This window comes from Trichechus manatus, unplaced genomic scaffold (genome assembly GCF_000243295.1).
Source record: "Trichechus manatus latirostris isolate Lorelei unplaced genomic scaffold, TriManLat1.0 scaffold00273, whole genome shotgun sequence".
Taxonomy (NCBI): Eukaryota; Metazoa; Chordata; class Mammalia; order Sirenia; family Trichechidae; genus Trichechus; species Trichechus manatus.
In genome coordinates, this window is record NW_004444209.1 from 1,925,975 (window position 1) to 1,947,337 (window position 21,363).

Genomic DNA, 21,363 nt, shown 5'->3' on the forward strand with positions numbered 1-21,363 from the left:
ATAAGTAGGACACTATGAAACAAAAGCATACATGTAATTAAGCTGATAACATTTTGTTTCCAGGATTTGGGAAAGAAACACATTTATTAACTCAAAAGTAATATATAGAGAGCATTTTTTTTTGAGCTATAGGCATTCGGTTAAGTTGGTTGGGAGTAATGTCCCTTCTTGAAAACCAGCTCCTATGCTCAACTCCAGGTAAACCTCCAGACCCCTAGATGTCGCTGCGGCTCCACGAGGTGGGTGAGTATGCGTCTCTGTGGTTACGAAGTTGGGGGCAGAGAAGCCGAGAGTGGCTGGGAGATGATGGCTGATGAAGAGGAAGAAGTCAAGCAGATCTTGCAGAAATTGCAGGTGGGGCCATAGATTAAAATCTATACGTGCTTTTATTACTCGGGGAGAAGCAAAGGACTCAGTTTATGTAGTGCCGCCGAATTCCTTGGCACATACACGGCGCTGCCTATGTCTCTGGGGTTACTGTAACAACTCCTGAGGGTGCAGCCGAAGCAGCGAGGGGAGCCTCTCAGGCCAGGGGAGGGGCGCAGCCCATGTATTGGGACCTCCTTCTGCTGACCTGAGTGCACTTAATTTCAGTCCTGTGTGGAAGACGATTTGTTGCATCTAACTTTATTCCTGTACATTCTTAGGAAGGTTTTTTCTCGATTCATCCTTAACAGATGGCGTACATAAGTGTATGGCTGGACTATATGAGGTGTATTATCTCATGCAGTTTTGACCCCCACAAAGTCCATTTAACACTTCTCTGCTTTGACATTGGCATCAATCATAGTAATGGCCTGCACTGCATGTATGCTGGTACTCTCTTTGGGACTTCACAGTTTTTATCATTTTGCACACTCCAATCCCAGTTAGGGGTAACCCCAGTTGGAGAGTTGATGCAGAGGGGTCCAGAGTCTACCCCGTCCACATGTGATTGTGGTTGAGACTAGGACTTGTTTTTTATGCTTGGTAAATAGGAGTTAACTAGTTGCTGGACTCTTACCTTTCTTTTAATGATCCACGGTTTTCGTTTTAGACCTCAGAAACTCAGTCCTTTGTGTATTAACACAGCTTGGAATTTAAGCATTAGACCTATGGCAGGCTTGTAACTTGCTTAAAAGCTTCTAAGGCAAAAGTTTAAACACTGGTGAAATTTCTTTGTTTTTTGAACAGATTAATAACACTTTTTAGAGTGTAGGCTTTATTTCACTTCCAAGTGATTTAGATTAACTTCATTATATTTACCAGTGTGTACTGGATGAAATCAGAGGTTCTCAACCCTGGCTGCACATAAGAAACATTGTGTATATGTTTGAATATGTATAGAAAAAATCTGAAAAGAAATACTGAACAGTGGTTTTCTCTGAGGTTGTTTGGGATGATTATGAGGAATTTTGTGTTCTCTGTTTTTTACATATATCTATTTGATTTTTAACTACTTATATGTATTGATTTTGCCATGAGAAAAAGTTTTAAAAAATATTCACTCCAGCAAAACAAAACAAAACAAAAACAAAACCAAATAATTTCTTTGCATGCTTGCTTTAACAATTAAAAAAACACAAACAAATAAACAAACAATAAAACCCTCTTTAAAACTTCCAATTTGCAGCTATGCTGATTTTAGGACAAAAGGAGATGAGTTGTAATTTTTGCTGAGGACTGTCCCTTCCCGGACACCTTTGTGGTAGATGCCCTAAGCAGCTTGGTAGAGGATACTTGGGGTATTGTAGGTGCCAGAATTGAATAAGAGAATGGGGTAGAGGAGATGAAAAGGATTGGGTAGTGATATTACTATACATGGGAATGGTGGTAAGCTTTGATTTAATGGTTACAGACATTTTAGGATAGAAGGGATGTATAGAAGGATATTTCTCAAAGTGTTTTACGGACTATTTTCATTATAGTCATCCAGGGTGCTTGTTAAAAATGCAGAATTTGGAGTTTTGTTAAATCTACTAAAATCAGAATCTCTGTAGGCTGGGGCCTGGAAATACCCCACACAATAAAATTTGAAAAACACTACTGCAGAGGGTGATAGTCCACTCAGTTTATTTGGCGTAGCCTTTTACACTAAGCATAGCATATTTGTTAGAGGCAGGGAGGATTCATTAGTGAATTCATTCAACTAGTATGTTTAATGAGCGCCTATCATGTCCCAATCCCTGTTCTAGTGCTTGGATATAGTTGTAAACAAAACAGACAAGGTCCCTTCCATCATAGAGCTTACCTTTAGTGGTAGAGACAGACAATAGACAATTAAATGAATAGTTCATATAGTTTCGATTGATAAGTAAAATGTCATGAAGAGCATAATTTAACCATGGAAGAGAGGAGAAAGAGTTACTTTTGATTGGGTAGTTAGGGAAAGCCTCTCCGAGAAGTTGATATTTGAGCCGAGATCTAAATAATGGTGAGGAATGAGCCATGCACAGGTGTGGGGAGAGTGTTCCAGGTAGACGGCAAAGCACGTGTAAAGATGCTAAGTTGGAATGGCGCTTGGTGGATTTGAGGAACTGAACGAAGGGCAGGGTGGCTGAAGTGTTGCAGGAAGGAGAGTTTGATAAGAAGTGAAGTTTGTGGCAAGGTGGGGTAGTGGAAGGTCAGATCATACAGGACCTTCTAGGCCATGGTAAGGAGTTGGATTTTATTCTAACTGCAGTGGGAAACTATTGGAGGGTTTGTGAGGTGATGCACGCGTTTATAAGGACACTGACTACAGTGAGAATGGGAGAGAGTAGAAGCAAGATGCCCAGTTAGGAAGCTACTGGAATAGTCTAGGCAATTAATGATGCTGACTTAGACTAGGGTGGTCTAGCAGGAAGGAGACAAGTGGATGGATTTAGGGTGTGTTGTGGAGGTAGGTGATAAGATTTGCTGGGATTGTATTATGAGTTTCTTCTACTGTTCAGTTTTCGGAAAAGCTTTGACTGGTGGCACAGGAAGACTCAGTGATAAAGCATTAAAAAGAGGAAAGAGAATGCTTACTTGCAAAGACTGCAAGAGGGCCAGAAGATGACTTGCCAAATTGAACAAAACAAAACAACAACAAAAGCACAAATGTTTTTTAAAAAACCTGCAAAAATGCTAAGGTTACAGCAAGTTGGTCTGTTCATGGCGGAAAACATTGCTTTTCTCACGTTTATTATATTTGCAAAAGTCCTGTCATCAGCATAGGAAAAATCAGGAATAAAATTGTTTTTGTTAGGAAGTCCATGTTTAAGGGTAAAGTTCAAAGTTTTATTCTTTGGGGATCAGAACCAGATAGGATGAGCTTGTTAATTTTTGGTTTATCTCATGTTGTACAGTGTTTTCTCCTGCTCCTGACTGTGGTAGGTGAAGTGCTTAGTCACATTGGAAGCCCGGCTGGGGCTGGGGAAGAGAGAACTGTCATCATGGTGCAGAGACTACAAAAATGGGACAACCTGAGAGTGGGCCTGGGGCTCTGGCTACTTCCACGCATGATCTGTGGCATTTTGATAGGCCTGACCACCTGCCTATTGTGCCATTCCTAGGTGAGATAAACCCAAAACCAAACCTGCTGCTGTTGAGTTGATTCTGACTCATAGCGGCCCTATAGGACAGAGTAGAACTGCCCCATAGGATTTCCAAGGCTGTAAATCTTTACAGAAGCAGATTGCCACATCTTTCTGCCGTGGAATGGCTGTTGGGTTTGAACTGCCAACCTTTTGGTTAGCAGCCAAGCTCTTTAACCACTGTGCCTCTAGGGATCCTGTAGGTGAGACAGGGATTCAGTATTTCTAGGCCAAGGGCTGGTGAGGCTAGCCAGTCTCAAACTTCCTTGTCTGGTGTTCTTTCTGCCTAATGGTACCATCCTTACACTTCTAGGAACTGGTGGATCAGCTCTATTCATTTCGAGACTGCTATTTCGAGACACATAGTGTTGAGGATGCTGGGAGGAAGCAACAGGATGTACGGGAGGAGATGGAGAAGACTCTGCGACTGATGGAGGAAGTAGCAGGTATGAGTTCCAAAAGAGCACAACCCCCTTCCTGCTCTTCACCTGAATGTTATAGAGATTTGCTCTCTGTCTGTAGTCTCTTTGGGATCCTATCTGTGACAGCTATAGGATAGTATAACAGAATACTTCTTCTAAGGGCCCCTGTGTAGGGTGGTGACCTCTCAGTTCTCTAAACTACTTTTCCTAAAATTATAGCAAATACTATGGAATAAGAGAACATACTTGTTGCCTGAACTATTGCAGTAATGTTCATGACTGAGTTTTCTGCCTCTGATTTCTTTCATTTCCAAAGCACCTTATATAAATACCATGGCCACGGTTACCTTTCTAAACATTACTTCATTCATTTAATCTTATCGTCTTCAGAGATTTGTGCTATTGACTAGCAGAAGTCTAAGCCACTTAATATGGTATTCAGGTCTCCCTCATCTCACTCTTTTTTCTAACCTCATCTCTGACTACCTACTTACAGAGTAATCTTTCATTTCTTCCGGGTTGGTCCTTCCATTCTCCCATAAACAGGTCACGTGTATTTCTGCCTCTGCATCTTTGTTTACATCGTTTTCTAACCTGGAGGGCCTTGTCTTCTCTCCTCTTGACTTTTTAAAACCAACTCATTGGGCATACATAATATGCTCCTTTCCATTGTTGTTTTACTTTACTAGGTGAGATAAACCCCAAACCAAACCCACTGCTGTGGAGTCGATTCCAACTCATAGTGACCCTATAGGACAGAGTAGAGCTGCCCCATAGGGTTTCCAAAGCTGTAAATCTTTACGGAAGCAGACTGCCACATCTTTGGCCTTTCCACCAGATTGTAAACCCCTCAAGGGTAGGGGTGGTGCTTTCTTTGTTACCCCATTACCCAGCATAGTACTCTGCATATGGTTGGCTTTCAATAAATGGTTTGTATATAAAGATTTTCTTCAACTCTTTTATTCCTAGAGATGGCATGGAGTTACTCCTTGAGAGATAGTGCTCTAGTCTTATCTGAAAGACTGACTGGTTTTTTCAACTTTCCTTTCTCTTTTTCCCTTCCTCGTAGGTTCTGTCCAGGGCAAGGCCCGGGTTCTGATGCTCACTGGGAAGGCACTGAATGTGACTCCTGACTATAGCCTTAGGGCTGAGGAGCTTCTGTCAAAGGCTGTAAAGCTGGAACCTGAGCTGGTGGAAGCCTGGAACCAGCTGGGTGAGGTGTACTGGAAGAAAGGGGATGTTGCAGCTGCCCATACCTGCTTCTCAGGAGCCCTCACCCATGTGAGCTGCCCGCTGTCCCCTCAGAAAACGCGTGTAGAAAGGATGGGATTCCTCTGGTCTGTGAATTGCCCTAGGGTATGAATACTAGCACAGAGCTGAGTTAGAACCAGGAGAACAGAATCAGAAGAGAGGAAGAGTCGGGGAGCAGACCCGGATGAAGAAGGTCAGGACAGGGAACTGAGAAAAGAAGAAGGTAATGGGATCAGGTTCAGGGTAGATGGGAAGTGAAGAAAAGTTAACAACCAAGCTGGTCCTTGTAGATGGGGGTCTAAGATTCAGATGGCAGCAAGAATTAAAGAATTAGATTTAGAAGAGGATTGAGGTCAGAATAGATCTGGAAAGAGGAGGTATAATTAGCAATGTTGAGTAAACATCTCCATTCACAGTGCAAGGAATGTTGAGTAAACATCTTCTCCATTCTCAGTGCAAGAACAAAGTCTCCCTGCAAAACCTGTCAATGGTGCTTCGCCAGCTGCGGACTGACACTGGAGATGAACATTCTCGCTATGTCATGGATAGTGTCCGACAGGCCAAGTTGGCTGTGCAGATGGATGTCCATGATGGCCGCTCCTGGTGTGAGTGCTCTCAAAAGATCTCCAGACGTTTCTAGAGCAGTGGTTCTCAACCATGGCTGCACACCAGAATCATCTGGACCCCACCTATTGATTCTGACTCTGAGGGTGAAGCCAGGGCATGTTTGTTTTGAAGAAGCTCCAAAGGTACTTTGATGAACCACTGTTCTAGGAGGCTTATGTTTCCATATAAGGAAGGCAGAGATTTGTACGGTCTGTTCAAGGTTTCTTCATAGCGTTTGTGTTTGTCTATCTCAGTAGAATTTTGGTATACTAAATGTGGTGTTATCACTGGTTTGTGTCAGATGTGCCATCTTTCAAGTAGACTTTTGAGGATGACCAAAACAGGTCATATCTTGAACTTGGGCTCTGAGGTGACCCATCTCTGTATTTCTCTTTCAGATATCCTGGGGAATGCATACCTTTCTCTTTACTTCAATACTGGCCAGAGCCCTAAGATCTCCCAGCAAGCCCTCAGTGCTTATGCCCAAGCAGTAAGTACTTGGCGGTCACCCAGGCCAGATGAATAGAGGCAACAACAGAAGCAAGAGCGTCATTCTGTCTTCTTTGTGGCCCTTTAGCCAGAAGCCTGGGCAGTGTTTGCTGGCATCTAACGTGTGGGTTTGCTGAGCTGTGTCTGCAGAGGCAACTTATTTTTCCTTACAGCTTGAGTATTAGCAACCATCCGCAGTGTCGTGTCTCAGTGCTGGAGCCCTGGTGGTGCAGTAGTTAAGAGCTCAGCTGCTAAAAGAGGACAGCCATTTGAATCCACCAGCCGTTTTTGGGAAACCATATGGGGCAGTTCTACTCTGACATATAGGGTCGCTGTGAGTCGGAATTGACTCGATGGGAATGGGTTTGGTTTTTTTTGGTCTCAATGCTAGATAGCTCCTTGAGCAGTCTAGATTTCTCACAGTCATGCCTAACCAAACCACAGAACTCACTTCAGCAAGTGCATTGTTTTTAATGGGCAAAAAATTTTTTAAAATATTTATTCCTGTTGGTGTACATTTTTAAATAGAAAGGAAAACTCCAGTTGTTGCTGTTTTTAGCTGCCGTCCAGTTGGCCCCTGACTCTTGGTGACCCCATGCCCAATGGAATAAAACGTTGCCCGGTCCTGCACCATCCCCATGGTTGGTGGAGAATTGGACCATTGTGACTCATAGCATTTTATATTGGCTGATTTTTTTTGGAAGTACTGTATTTTTACACAAATAATGCATACCTTCTGCGTTTTTTTGACAACTGCGCCCTCACCCCGGGAGGTATTTTCATAAGAGCTGCTATCCCAATTATTTTTAACATGTTGCTGTGAAAAAAAATTAGCATAGCATGTTTACGAAAATATCGGGGAAAGGTAGGGGGAGGGTGCAGCTGGCAAATGAACGTAGAAGACATGCATTATTTGCATAAATATATGGTCTATTGCCAGGCCTCTTTTTCTAGTCTGTCTTAGTGTGGAAGCTCTGCTGAAACATGTTCAGCATTATAGCAACATGCAAGTCTCCACTGACCAGTGAGTAGTGGCTGCACTTGAGGCACATTGGCCGTGCAAATTAAGGGCTATTCCCAAATTAACTGTTAGATATTCTGGCTCTGGATTTCCCTTAGACTCAAACAGGTAATAGCATGTAGGCCCTTCTGCATCATTTCCTAGGAATTAATTCACTGGAGCCCATGCTTTGCTTTTAGGCCATGCTGTATTGATAGCCAAATGCATGGGCTCTTCAGGCTTTGTCTGCTCAGTTACTGGTTATTTGGAGATTCACATTGGCCTTCTGAGCACCTTTTATTTAACCCTCATATTTAACTTTTCTTTTGCTTTCTTCTCTTGACATAGGGAATTGCTTCTTAACTTGCCGTTATATCTCCCCAGAGGCATTTTACAATTTATTAGAAAACCTCAGTTTTACAATAATAAAAAAAACCTCACAATTATAAGACCTACTACCTTATCTGTAAAATCCAGCATTCTGGTTTTTTTTTGTAGTAAATATATGTGTAACAAAACATTTGCCATTTCAACATTCCTCACATGTATAATTCAGTGACATTAATTGTGTTCATGATGTTGTGCATTCATCACTGTTATCTGTTTCAAATTTTTCCATCACCCTTATTAGAAGCTCAGTGTCCTCTAAGCAATGATTCTCCCTTTCTCCCCTCCTTCCTGCCTGCCCCTGGTAACCACTAATAAACAGGTCTGTATACACTTGCCTATTCCAGATATTTCATATAAGTGGATCATACAATATTAGTCCTTTTTGACTGATTTTACTCAGCATGGTGTTTTCAAGTTCATCCATGTTGTAGCATGTATCAAGACTTCGTTTCTCTTTATTGGCATTACTTTTTTGCTCTGTATGGCATAAGAAAGAATACAGTTACCCCATATTCATGTGTGCAGTTCAGGGACTGCCCTTTTTTCAGTTAAGAAACTTAGGCAGAGAAATTATATTTTGCTCTTATTTCTTAATCTGATGAATGTTTACATTTCCAATAATATGATGTACTCCTTTATGATTTTATATTTGACTTCTCTTAAATGGTTGTTTTAAATTCTTCACCCATACCTGCAGTTTAAAATATATGTGAACCAACCATTGTAAACAGTTTTAATTCATGTTGTTTATGCTTTGGCAATGTGCCAGGCAATGAATAGAATTAAAAAAATAGAATGAAGATAGCCAGCAGTTTCTTGAGAGCACATTTGTCTGCCCTGTCCTATGATTTTTGACCAGCTGTTAAAATTAGAGAATCAGAATTTGACACTTCCAGTGTGTGTTTTAAGGAGCTTGGATATAGAAACATTCTGCATGTGCCTGGAGTCAAACTCATGGGCAAACGAAATGCATTAAGTTAACATCATTTCTGTCAGAGGCTTTCCTCATTAATATCAGCATCTCACTATTTAAAAAAGAAAAAAAATCAGAATGCTTTCTCATACTTCTTTTCTATCTTTCTAATATCGTATGGATAAATTATAATCATATTTTAAAGTTCCATGCACACACACACACAAAACCCCATACATTGCTGAGGTTTCAGGGACTGAGTAATCCTTTTTAGATGATGTTTTGTGTTATACTTGTTGGTAACTATATACCACACAAGCAGTTGGTATGTAACAGTGTGGGTATGGGTAGCATTTTGACAAGAGACTTAGCATTTTTTTTTAGAGAGAAGAGGTCTAGGAACGGTTGAGCATGGCCCTCCTTAAGACTGAGACAGGATCCACTGATGATCTTTTTATCCCACTGTAGGAGAAGGTCGACAGGACAGCTTCCAGCAATCCTGACCTTCATCTGAACAGGGCGACGGTAAGACCTGTGAGGTAGTGGTCCTCTGAGGATAACTGAGTACATATAGAGACAAGGTTGGGTACAGATTTCTAGCAGAAAGCCAGATTATTTCTAGGAAGAGTTAGCTCACTTTGGCTTCAGTATCTGGTGGAGTTACTGGAGGCGGAACGGACTGAGGAGGTGGGATGGTACATAGAGGATGGGGAAATAGTTTAGAAGACTTCTCTGAAATGTTAATTATAGGTATAAAATGACCCAGTATATGCAATTTAATTATTTTAGAGCTTGGAGGATAGCTTCTTTGAAATGATTCCAGCTTTGGGGTTGTGATCACCTTGGCCAGGAAGGAAGGTTGTAAGGTGTTACCAGCTCTCCAGGCTGTTCATGGTAGGACTGGGAAGGGAAGCAGTTTATTTCTCTAAATTCCTAGCCCCTATGCCTTTCCTCCCCCTGCATAGTTTGTATTAAATACACTTGTAATTGGGAGGTTTTGGGTTACTTCTTGTGCAGTTGCATAAATATGAAGAGAGTTACAGAGAGGCCCTGGAGGGCTTCTCTCGGGCTGCAGCACTGGACCCTGCCTGGCCTGAGCCCCTGCAACGAGAGCAACAGCTCCTGGAATTCCTGGATAGATTAACCAGCCTCCTTGAGAGCAAGGTAAAGACGTCTAAAGGACTGGACCCTGCTCTTTCATTTTGGGTAGGGTCAGTAAAATAAGAAGAAAATAGGCCGATGTGGTGTTGATCTGATAGAGGTGTGTGGTTGGAGGGAAAGACTAGACTCTCAAGCAGAGTGACTTAATTTCCGGCTCCTTATCTATTTCTTTTGCAGGGAAAGGTAAAGACCAAAAAGTTGCAGAGCATGCTGGGAAGCTTGCGCCCAGCTCATCTAGGCCCTTGTGGTGATGGGCGCTATCAGTCAGCCTCTGGGCAGAAGGTGACCCTGGAGCTCAAGCCATTGAGTGTGCTTCAACCTGGTGTGAATAGTGGTGCTGTGGTCCTGGGAAAGGTGGTGTTTAGCCTAACCACAGAGGAGAAGGTCCCCTTGTGAGTGTCTCTTGCCTTTCCTTTTTTATGCCCCTCTGAACTAATTGCCTGCACTTCCTGGCCTTTCACTGACAGCTGAGGACATTGTTAGTGGACACAGATTAGTGAATTCTTCTTCCCTTCTGTGGCTGTCCCATGAGTAGGTATTGTCTAACCAGCTGAACCAGTTGCTGTCAAGTTGATTCTTTTTTTTTTTTTTTTTAATTTTATTGTGCTTAGTAGGTGAAAGTTTATGGCTCAAGTTAGTTTCTCATTCAAAAATTTATACACATATTGTTTTGTGACATTGGTTGCAGTCCTCACAATGTGACAACACTCTCCCCATTTCTAACTCGGATTCCCTGTGTCTGTCCAGTTCCTGTCCCTTCCTGCCTTCTTGTCTTGGTTTGGGACAGGAGTTGCACATTTGATCTCATATATTTGATTGAACTAAGAAGCACGTTCTTCACATGTGTTATTGTTTGTTTTAAAGGGCTGTCTAATCTTTGTTTGAAAAGTGGGTTTTGGGAGTGGTTTCAGTTCTGAGTTAGCAGAGTGTCCGGGGGCCATAGTCTTGGGGGTTCCTCCAGTCTCTGTCAGACAAGTAAGTCTAGTCTTTTTTGTGAATTTGAATTTTATTCCGTGTTTTTCTCCCACTCAGTCCGGGACTCTGTTGTGATCCCTGTCAGAGCAGGAGGTGGTGGTAGCTGGGCAACATCTAGTTCTTCTGGGCTCAGGCTGGTGGAGGCTCTGGTTCATGTGGTCCTTTAGTCCTTTGGACTAATACTTCCCTCATGTCTTTGGTTTTGTTCATTCTCCTTTCCTCTGGATGGGATGGGACCCATAGATGTGGCTTAGATGGCTACTTGCAAGCTTTTAAGATCCCAGATGCTATTCACCAAACGAAGTAGGATGTAGAACATTTTCTTTATGAACTTTGTTATGCCAGTTGACCCAGATGTCTCCTGAGACTGTGGTCTCCAGCCCTCAGCCCTAGTAACTCAGTCCCTCAGGGTGTTTGGATGTGTCTAGGAAACTTCTATGACTTTGCCTTGGTCAAGTCTTGCTGACTTGCCTTATATTGTGTATTGTCTTTCCCTTCACCAAAGTTGACACTTGTCTACTGTCTAGTTAGTGATTTCCTCTCCACAGCCCTCCCCACCCATCTGTGTGTAAACCTTTTCTTGAGTTCTTGTAGTAGTAGTCTCATAAAAAATTTTCCTTTTGTGATTGACTTATTTCACTCAACATAATGCCCTCCAGATTCATCCATGTTGTGAGATGTTTCGCGGATTCATTATTGTTTTTTATCGTTGCGTAGTATTCCGTTGTGTGTATGTACCATAATTTGATTATCCATTCATCTGTTGATGGACATTTAGGTTGTTTCCATCTTTTTGCTATTGTGAATAATTCTGCAACGAACATAGATGTACATACATCTATTCATATGATACCTCTTATTTCTCTAGGATATATTACTAGGAGTGGGATTGCTGGATTGTATGGTATTTCTATTTCTAGCTTTTTAAGGAGGTGCCATATTGTTTTCCATAGTGGTTGTACCATTTTACATTCGCGGTAGTAGTGCATAAGAGTTCCAATCTCCCTGCAACCTCTCTAAAGTTTGTTTTTTTTTTTTTGATTAGTGCCAGTATTGTTGGGGAGAGATGGTATCTCATTGTAGTTTTGATTTGCATTGCTCTAATGGCTAATGATTGTGAGCATTTCCTCATGTGTTTGTTAGCTGCCCGAATGTCTGGAGACATTATTTGTCTTTTTGTTGTTGAGATGTTGAAGTATTTTGTAGATTTTAGAGATTAGACCCTTATCCGATATGTTGTAGCCAAAATTTTTTTCTCCAGTCTATAGGTTCTCCTTTTACTCTTTTGATGAAGTCTTTTGATAAGCATAAGTGTCTAATTTTTAGGAGATCCCAGTTATCTAATTTCTCTTCTGGTGTTTGTGGATTGTTAGTTATGGTTTGTATTGTATTTATGCCATGTCTCAGGGTCCCTAGCACTGTCCCTATATTTTCCTACATGATCTTTTTGGTTTTAGGTTTTATATTTAGGGCTCTGATAACATTTTGAGTTAGTTTTTGTGTATGGTGTGAAGTGTGGATATTGTTTCATTTTTTTACAGATGGATATCTAGTTATGTCAGCAACATTTGTTAAAGAGACTGTCTTTTCCGAACAGACTTTCACCCTTTGTCAAATATCAGCTGCTCATGGATGGATTTACATCTGGGTTCTCAGTTCTGTTCCATTGGTCTGTGTGTCTGTTGTTGTACCAGTACCAGGCTATTTTGACTACTGTGGCTGTATAATAGGTTCTAAAACAAGCAGTGTGAGGCTTCCCAATTTGTTCTTCTTCAGTAATGCTTTACTTATCTGGGGCGTCTTCAATTTCCATATAAAGTTGATGATTTATTTCTCCATCTTGTTAAAGAATACTGGTGGCATTTGGATCAGGATTGCATTGTATCTGTAGATTGTTTGGGTAGTATTGACATTTTCACGATGTTGAGTCTTCCTATCCATGAGCATGGTATGTTTTTCCATTTATGTAGGTCTCTTGGTTTCTTGCAGCAGTGTTTTGTAGTTATCTTTGTATAGGTCTTTTACGTCCCTGGTTAGATTTATCCGTAAGTATTTTGTCTTTTGGGGGGCTGCTGTAAATGATATTAATTTGCTGATTTCCTTTTCGAAGTTCTCTTTGTTGGTGTAGAGAAATCCAACTGATTTTTATGTTAAGGTTGTATCCTGCTACTTTGCTGACATCTTCTATTAGTTGCAGTAGCTTTCTTGTGGATTCTTTTTTTATTTTTTTTTAGAGTGATTTAGGTGAAACTTTACAGAGCAAATTAGTTTCTCATTTAACAGTTAATACACAATTGTTTTGTGACATTGGTTGCCGACCCCGCAATGTGTCAACATTCTCCCCTTCTCTACCCCAGGTTCCCTGTTTCCATTCGTCCAGTTTCCTGTCGCTTCTTGCCTTCTTGTCTTTGCTTTTGGGCTAGTTTGCCCATTAGTCTCGTATCCATGATTGAACTATGAAGCACAACCCTCATGTATGTTACTGTTGGCCCTTTAGACCTGTCTAATCTTTGAGTAAAGGGTGAACTTCAGGAGTGATTTCAGTACTGAGTTAAAAGGTTATCCGGGGACCATGCTCTTGGGGTTTCTCCAGTCTCTGTCAGATCAGCAGGCCTGGTCTTTTTTGTGAATTTGAATTTTGTTCTACATTTTTCTTAAGCTCTGTCCGAAACTCTCTATTGTGTTCGTTCCCTGCCAGAGCAGTCGGTGGTGGTAACCAGGCACCATGTAGTTGTTCAGGGCTCAGTCTGGTGGAGGTTGTGGTAGTTTGGTCTGTTACCCCTCTTGTGGATTCTTTGGGATTTTCTATGTATAGGATCATATCATTTGTGAAGAGTGATGGTTTTACCTATTCCTTACCAATTTGGATGCCCTTTATTTCTTTTTCTTGCCTTGTTGCTCTTACTAGGACTTCTAACATGATGTTGAATAAGTGGGTGATAAAGGGCATCCTTGTCTGATTCCTGTTCTCAAGACGAATAATTTCAGTCTCTCTCTGTTGAGAATGATGTTAGCTGTTGGTTTTGTATAAATGCCCTTTATTATGTTGAGGAATTTCCTTTCTATTCCTATTTTGCTGAGAGTTTTTAAAAGGAATGGGTGTTTGACTTTATCCCATGCCCTTTCTGTGTCGATTGAGATGATCATGTGATTCTTTTGTTTTATTTATGTGGTGGATTATGTTGATTTATTTTCATCCTTGCATACCTGGTAGGAATCCCACTTGGTCATGTTGTATTATTTTTTTGATATGCTGTTGAAGTCTGTCGGCTAGAATTTTGCTGAGAATTTTTGTGTCTGTATTCATGGTGTGTAGTTTTCTTTTTTGTGTGTGCATTTCTTTGCCTAGCTTTGGTATCAGGGTTATGGTGGCTTCACAGAATGAATTTGGGAGCATTTCTTCCTTTTCTGTGCTCTGAAATATTTTGAGTAGTACTGGTGTGAGCGCTTCTCTGTAAGTTCGGTAGAATTCTCCAGTGAAGCCGTCTGGGCCAGGGCTCTTTTTGTTGGGAGTTTTTTTGTTAACTCTTCAATCTCATCTTTTGTTATGGGTCTGTTTAGTTTGTCTACCTCAGTTTCTGTTAGTTTAGGTAGGTAGTTCGTTTCTAGAAATTTGTTTCTTCTAGGTTCTCAAATTTGTTGGAGTACAATTTTTCATAGTATTCTGTTGTGATCTTTTTAATTTCAGTTGGGTCTGTTATGATATCACCCATCTCATTTTGTATTTGGGTTATTTGCTTCCTCTCCTGCTTTTTTTTTGTCAGTTTGGCCAGTGGTTTGTCGATTCTGTTGATCTTTTCAAAGAACCAACTTTTGGTCTTGTTGATTCTTTCTATTGTTTTTCTGTTCTCTATTTCATTTATTTCTACTCTACTCTTTGTTATTTCCTTTCTTCTGGTGCCTCTGGGCTTCTTTTGCTGCTCTCTTTTTGTATTTGTTCAAGTTGTAGAGTAATGTTTTGATTTTGACCCGTTCTTATTTTTTTGATGTGTATGTTTATTGCTGTAAATTGATCTCTAAGCACTGCTTTGCTGTGTCCAAAAGGTTTTGGTAATATGTATTTTCATTCACGTTAGATTCTATGAATTTTTTTATTCCATCCTTGATTTCTTCTGTTACCCAGTTGTTTTTAAGCAAAGTGTTATTTAATTTCCATGTATTTGATTTTTTTCCCTTGCTGTTTCTATTATTAATTTCTACTTTTATGGCATTATGATCAGAAAAGATGCTTTGTATTATTTTGATGCTTTGGGTTTTGTTGAGGCTTGCTTTGTGGCCTAAAATATGGTCTATTCTGGATAATGTTCCATGTGCATTGGAAAAGAATGTATACTTTGCTGCTGTTGTATGGTATGTTTTGTATATGTATATGAGGTCGAGTTGGTTGATTGTGGCATTTAGGTCTTCTGTATCTTTATTTATTTTATTTCTAGATGTTCTGTCCTTCACTGAAAGTGGTATGTTGAAGTCTTCTACTATTATTGTGGAGCTGTCTATTTCTCTTTTCAAGGCTGTTAGAATTTATGTATTTTTGAGCCCTGTCATTGGGTGTGTATATATTTATTAAGATTATATTCTTCTGATATATTGACCTTTTAATCATTATGTGGTGTCCTTCCTTATCCTTTGTGGTGGATTTTGCTTTAAAATCTGTTTTATCGGAGATTAACATTTCCACACCTACTGTTTTTTGGTTATTGTTTACTTGATGTATTTTTTTATCTTTGGAGTTTTAGTGTGTTTATGTGTTTGTGTCTAAGGTGTGTCTCTTGTAGACAGCATATAGATGGATCATGTTTCTTTAACCATTCTGCCACTTTCTATCTCTTTACTGGTGCATTTCAGCCATTTATATTCAGTATAATTATTAATAAGTATGAGTTTACTGCTGTCATTTTGTTGTTTTTGTAGTGTTCATGGTTTCTGTGTTCTGCTTAATTTTCTTTGCTGAGTTCTGTTTGTGGATTTTCTTTGCATTTCTCTCATTATTATTGATTTTGTGTTTACTGAGTCTTTATGTTTGTCTTCTTTTTTATTTTGATGTATAGGTTTGTTAACTTCTTTGCGGTTACCATGAAATTTACCTTTATTTACCTAAGTTTTATTTCTTAATATCACCTTGACTTGTTTTCCATATGGAAGTTGTGTAACTACACCGTTCTTTCCCTCTTTTTCGTTTTGATGTTGCTGTCATTTACATATCAATGTCTCTGGTTCCCTATTTTCAGTCTTTTGATTTGTTTTGTTTTTGAGAATTCCCTGTCTGGGTTGGTATCTGGTTGATCTGTCCTGTGTCCTAGTCTTGTATTATTTTCTGATGTTGTTGGTTCTCTAACTGGAGGACTCTGTTTAATATTTTTTGTAATTTTGGTCTGGTTTTTACATATTCCCTTAATTTATGTTTATCTGGAAGTATCCTGATTTTGCCATGGTATTTGAGAGACAGTTTTGCTGGATATATAGTTCTTGGCTCTCAGTTTTTTTTTTTTTTTTTCTGGGCTTTACATATGTCATCCCATTGCCTTCTTGTCTGCATGGTTTCTGCTGAGTAGTCAGAGCTTTGTTTTATTGGTTCTCCTTTGTAGGTGACTTTTCATTTTTCCCTAGCTGCACTCAGGATTCTTTTTTGTCTTTGGTTTTGGTAAGTTTCATTATGGATATGTCTTGGTGACTTTCTTCTGGGTCTGTCCTGTATGAGGTTTGTTGAGCTTTTCGGATGGATATCTTCTTGTCTTTCATGATATTAGGGAAGTTTTCTGCCAGCAAATCTTCAACAGTACTCTCTCTGTTTTCTATTATCCCCTCCTGTTCTGAACTCCGGTCACACATAGGTTTTTCCTCTTGATAATGTTCTAAATAATTCTTAGCTTTTCTTAATTTTTTTCATTCTTTTTTGTGATTTTTTCCTCAAATAAATTGATGTTTAAAGATTTGTCTTCAATCTCATTAATGCTGTCTTCCATTGTCTCAGTTCTGCTTCTTTGTCCTTCTTTTGAGTTGTCTAATTCTGAAATTTTATTGTTAACCTTTTGAATTTCTAGTTGCTGTTTTTGTATGGTTTCTAGTAGCCTATTTATTCTGTCATTTTGTTCTGTTGTTTTCCTGAATTCTTCTGTTCCTCTGTGTTTTCCTTGGTTTTGTCTGTGTTTTCCTTGGTTTTGTCTGTGTTTTCCCTGATCTCTTTCTAGATCTCTTGGACAACTCTATATGTCAGTGTTTTGAATTCTTTATCAGGTAGTTTCATTGCCTTATCTTCCTCTGGAAGGTTTTCTGGTTCTTTGTTTTGGTTACTTGCTGGAGCCATCTTGTCCTACTTCTTTATGTGGTTTGATGTTGACTGTTGTCTCCGAGGCAGCAAGAAGTTATTATGTTTATTTATTATATGTTTGTTTACTGCATCCTGAATTTTTGTTTTTTTGTTTTTATATATACGAAAAGGCTGGGCACGTGTGCCACTCTGGCTGCAAATCTGGCTACATTGAAGCTCTCACCTCCTGTTCAGGGGGAGTGGAGCAGCTACTATGTGTGTGAACATGGGACCCTTTTCACTCTTCTTATGAGGCTTCTGAGGATTTAGGTGGCATTTTTGGTGGGGTGATGTATCTGTCATGCTGGTCACCTGGCTGTAGGTGCAGGGGGTGTTTTCCCTGGTCATTGGGTTCTGCTGCTTGCCAGATGGTTGGGGTGAAGGTTCCCAGGTTATTGGTCACTGGGTTGTGGTGCAGACTCACCTACAGTCCTGGGTGGACAGGGCTGTGTGGGGGTGTTTGAGGCAGGCACAAGTCTCTGGCTGGAGTGTAGGGCGATACAGGGTGCGAGGCAGTGGGCTTTTGGCTTCCCATGGGCACCCGGTTGGAGGTCATGCCTCTCTGCTGGAGTATTTCATGGGGGGTTGTGCAGCCAGTCCTTGGGTGACCGGTGCCATTGGCTGGAGGGATTAGGAGGTACCACTAATCCTCCTGCCCCTGTTGTTGATGGCTGGATGGAGTGGGCGGTACCTCTGGCCCTCAGGTCCCAGGCATCGGTGGTCGAGCTCCCTTCTTAGGAGGCGGAGTCGTGGTCAATTTCACAGGTCTGCAGCTCCTGTTGGGCTGCTGCAGTTGAGGTAGTCTTCAGCTGGGAACCCTGCCAACCTTGTCAATATGGCTGTGCTGTGGTGGCTTGACCAGCAAGGCGCTGATGTGAGTGATTGGAGGGGGTGGAAGGTACGTCAACTCTGTGGACCCTCTGTGCCAGTGGCTCTGCAAAGAGGCCAGTGCCTTGAACTGAGCTGAGAGCTACTGGCTTAGGGGGCGGGGTGGTATAAAATGTCACAGGTTTGCAGCTCCCGCTTGACTGTTGCACGTGAAGTGGGCTTTAGCTGGGAAGACTGCCTGCCCTGTCCCAATGTGGACGTGCTGTACCAGTTTGACCAGCAAGGTGCTGGTGCGGCCGTTCACAGGGGATGGAGGGCTCTGTAAGTCCGTGGACCCCCTCTGCCAGTGCTTGGGTGAAGGGGCGGGTGCCTCTGACCAGGCAGACATCTACTGGCTTAGGCGGCAGGGCAGTGTTGAATGTCACAGGTCTGAAGCTACCGCTTGCCTGCTCTGAGTGGGCTTTAGCTGGGAACACTTCCCACCTTGTCCCAGTGTGGATGTGCTGTACCGGCTTGGCCAGCCAGGCGCTAGTGTGGGTCATCAGAGGGGGTGGAGGGTGCTGCAAGTCCGTGGACCCCCTGCGCCAGTGGGTGGGCAAAGGGGCAGGCGCCTTGGACCAGGCCACACCTACTGACATAGGGGGCGGTGTGGTGTTGAATGCCACAGATCTGCGGCTCCCACTTGCCTGCTGCAGGTGAAAATGCTCTTCAGCTGGGACGTCTGCATGCCTTATCCCAATGTAGATGTGCTGTTCTGGCCTGGCCAGCAAAGTGCTGATGGTGGTGATTGGAGGGGGTGGAGGGCACTGCAAGCTTATGGACCCCACGTGCCAGTGGCTGGGTGAAGGGGTGGATGCCTCCAGACTGGGGTGAGTTCTGGCGTACGGGGTGTGGCAGTGTTGAATGCCACTGGACTGGTGTCAAAGTGGGGAGGGAGATGGGTGAGAGGGAAGGAGTGCTCCTTGGCCCATGGAGCTTTGGCAGAGGGGGGTGCTGGGGTTTTCATGGTGGGTTGGGTGCTCGCACTTTTGCAGGTCTGGTATCACTCCTGTTTGACTCTGAAGATGTGTGCAGAGTTGCTGCTGCTTAGCTGCACCAGGCGGGATGGGTTTCGGCTTGGGATGCTGCTGCTGGCCTCAGTATGCCCACACTGTGCAAGTTCGGCTAACAGTATGCTGGCGATCCATAATTTTCCATTTCCGTTGTTTTGAATTGTCTTTCCTTCCACCTGTTGCGCAGTCTGATTCTTCAGCTTCGTCTTTGATGCTTAGGGTTGTCATCTATGTTCAATTCACTTGTTTTTTCAGCTCTTTGAGGGACGACACAAAGCGCCTGGCTATTCTGCCATCTTGGCCCGCCTCCTGTCCTGTTGATTCTGACTCATATCGACCCCATGCATGTCTGAGTAGAATTCTGTTCCATAAGATTTTCAGTGACTGAGTTTTTAAAAGTAGATCGTCAGGTCTTTCTTCCAAGCCACCTGTGGGTGTACTTGTACCACTAACCTCTTTGTTAGCTGCTGAGCACATTACCTCTAGTATTGTATAGGCGATGTCTAATAGTCTTGATTAGAGGCCTTTACAGATTCTTGCATGGCCAGTTTTCTACCTGAGCCTGGTGCTTTGTGGATTCCTTTATCTGGAGATGAAATTTGACAAGCTACACTTTTTATTTAAGATACATACCCATTGCTGTTGAGTCAATTCCAACTCATAGCGACCTTGAAATTCTTCTGCCCCTTTGTATTTGCACGATCTTGAAAGTTGAAGTGGAGAAGTTCTCAGTCCTGCTTGGATATGTTTAGGCAGCTGGAGAACTTTGAGTTAAGATATAAGGTCTAGTTAGTGAGATTGTCTCAGGTGTCATTCAACAAATACTGAGCATCTATTATATGTGCCATGTGTTGTAGGGAGTAAAAAAAAGAAACAAAAAGGTGAAGCGTTCTTATAGTCTAGCAGAGGAAATGACTTAAGAATACCATTTACAAAATTTTTATACTTTACGTATTTACTTATTTATTTAAACTGTGCTTTAAGTAAAAGTTTACAGCTCAAGTTTGTTTCTCATAACAAAAATTTATACACACATTGTTATGTGACCCTAGTTGCTCTCTCTGTACTGTGACAGCACACTCGTCCTTTCCACCCCAGATTTTCCGTATCCATTCAACCAGCTCCTGTCCCTTTCTGTTTTCTCATCTTGTCTCTGGACAGGAGCTGCCCATTTAGTCTCATGTATCTGCTGGAACTAAGAGGCATACTCCTCACAAGTATCATTTTATGTCTGATAGTCCAGACTAATCTTTGTCTGAAGAGTTGGCTTTGGGAATGGTTTTAGTTCTGGATTAACAGTCTGGGGGCCATGTCTTCTGGGGTTCCTCCAGTCTCAGTCAAACCATTAAGTCTGGTCTTTTTATGTGAATTTGAGTTACGCACCACACTTTTCTCCTGCTCCGTCAGGGACTCTCTGTTGTGTTCCCTGTCAGGGCGGTCATTGGTGGTAGCTGGGCACCATCTAGTTTTTCTGGCCTAAGGCTGATGAAATTTCTGGTTTATGTGGACTTTCTGTCTCTTGGGCTAATATTTTCCTTATGTCTTTGGTGTTCTTCATTCTGCTTTGCTCGAGGTAGGCAGGGACCATTGATGCATCTTAGATGACCGCTTGCTACCTTTTAAGACCCCAGATGCCACTCACCAAAGTGAGATGCAGAATATTTTCTTAATAAACTTTGTTATGCCAGTTGACCTAGATGTCCTCTGAAACCATAGTCGCCAGACCCCCACCCCTGCTACTCTGTCCCTCGAAGTGTTTGGTTGTATTCAAGAAATTTCTTAGCTTTTGGTTTAGTCCAGTTGTGCTGACTTTCCCTGTAGTGTATGTTGTCCTTCCTTTCACCTAAGATAATTCTTGTCTAGTATCTAGTTAGTACCCCCTTCCTCCCTCCCCACCCTCGTAACCATCAAAGAATGTTTTCTTCTGTGTTTAAACTTTTTCTTGAGTTCTTATAATAGAATGCATACAATATTTGTCCTTCTATGATTGACTCATTTCACTCAGCATAATGCCTTCCAGATTCCTCCATGTTATGAGATGTTTCACAAATTCATCATTGTTCTTTATCGTTGCATAGTATTGCATTGTTTGAATAAACCATAATTTGTTATCCATTTGCCCATTGATGGGCACCTAGGTTGTTTCCATCTTTTTGCTATTGTGAACAGTGCTGCAGTGAACATGGGTGTGCATGTATGTGTTCATGTGATGGCTCTTATTTCTCAAGGATATATTCTAAGGAGCGGGATTGCTACATCTTATGGTACTTCTATTTCTAGCCTTTTGAGGAAGCGCCAAGTCGATTTCCAAAGTGGTTGTACCAATTTACATTCCCATCAGTAGTGTATAAGTGTTCCAGTCTCTCCACAACCTCTCCAGCATTTATTAATTTGTGTTTTTTGGATTAATGCTAGCCTTGTTGGGGTGAGATG

The 21,363-nt window shown here is 41.6% G+C and overlaps 1 protein-coding gene across 1 annotated transcript in view; it reads left to right on the forward strand.

Moving 5' to 3' along the window:
- Nucleotides 1–255: 255 nt before the first annotated feature.
- TTC5 (tetratricopeptide repeat domain 5) overlaps nt 256–21,363 on the forward strand; it is a 39,457-nt gene continuing 18,349 nt past the window's right edge. The window contains exons 1-8 of the mRNA XM_004390007.2: nt 256–354; nt 3,850–3,982; nt 5,028–5,239; nt 5,664–5,814; nt 6,214–6,305; nt 9,076–9,132; nt 9,625–9,771; nt 9,946–10,160. Coding sequence (XP_004390064.1) covers nt 304–354; nt 3,850–3,982; nt 5,028–5,239; nt 5,664–5,814; nt 6,214–6,305; nt 9,076–9,132; nt 9,625–9,771; nt 9,946–10,160 — 1,058 coding nt within the window. The 5' untranslated portion in view covers nt 256–303. The remainder of the gene's footprint in view (nt 355–3,849; nt 3,983–5,027; nt 5,240–5,663; nt 5,815–6,213; nt 6,306–9,075; nt 9,133–9,624; nt 9,772–9,945; nt 10,161–21,363) is intronic.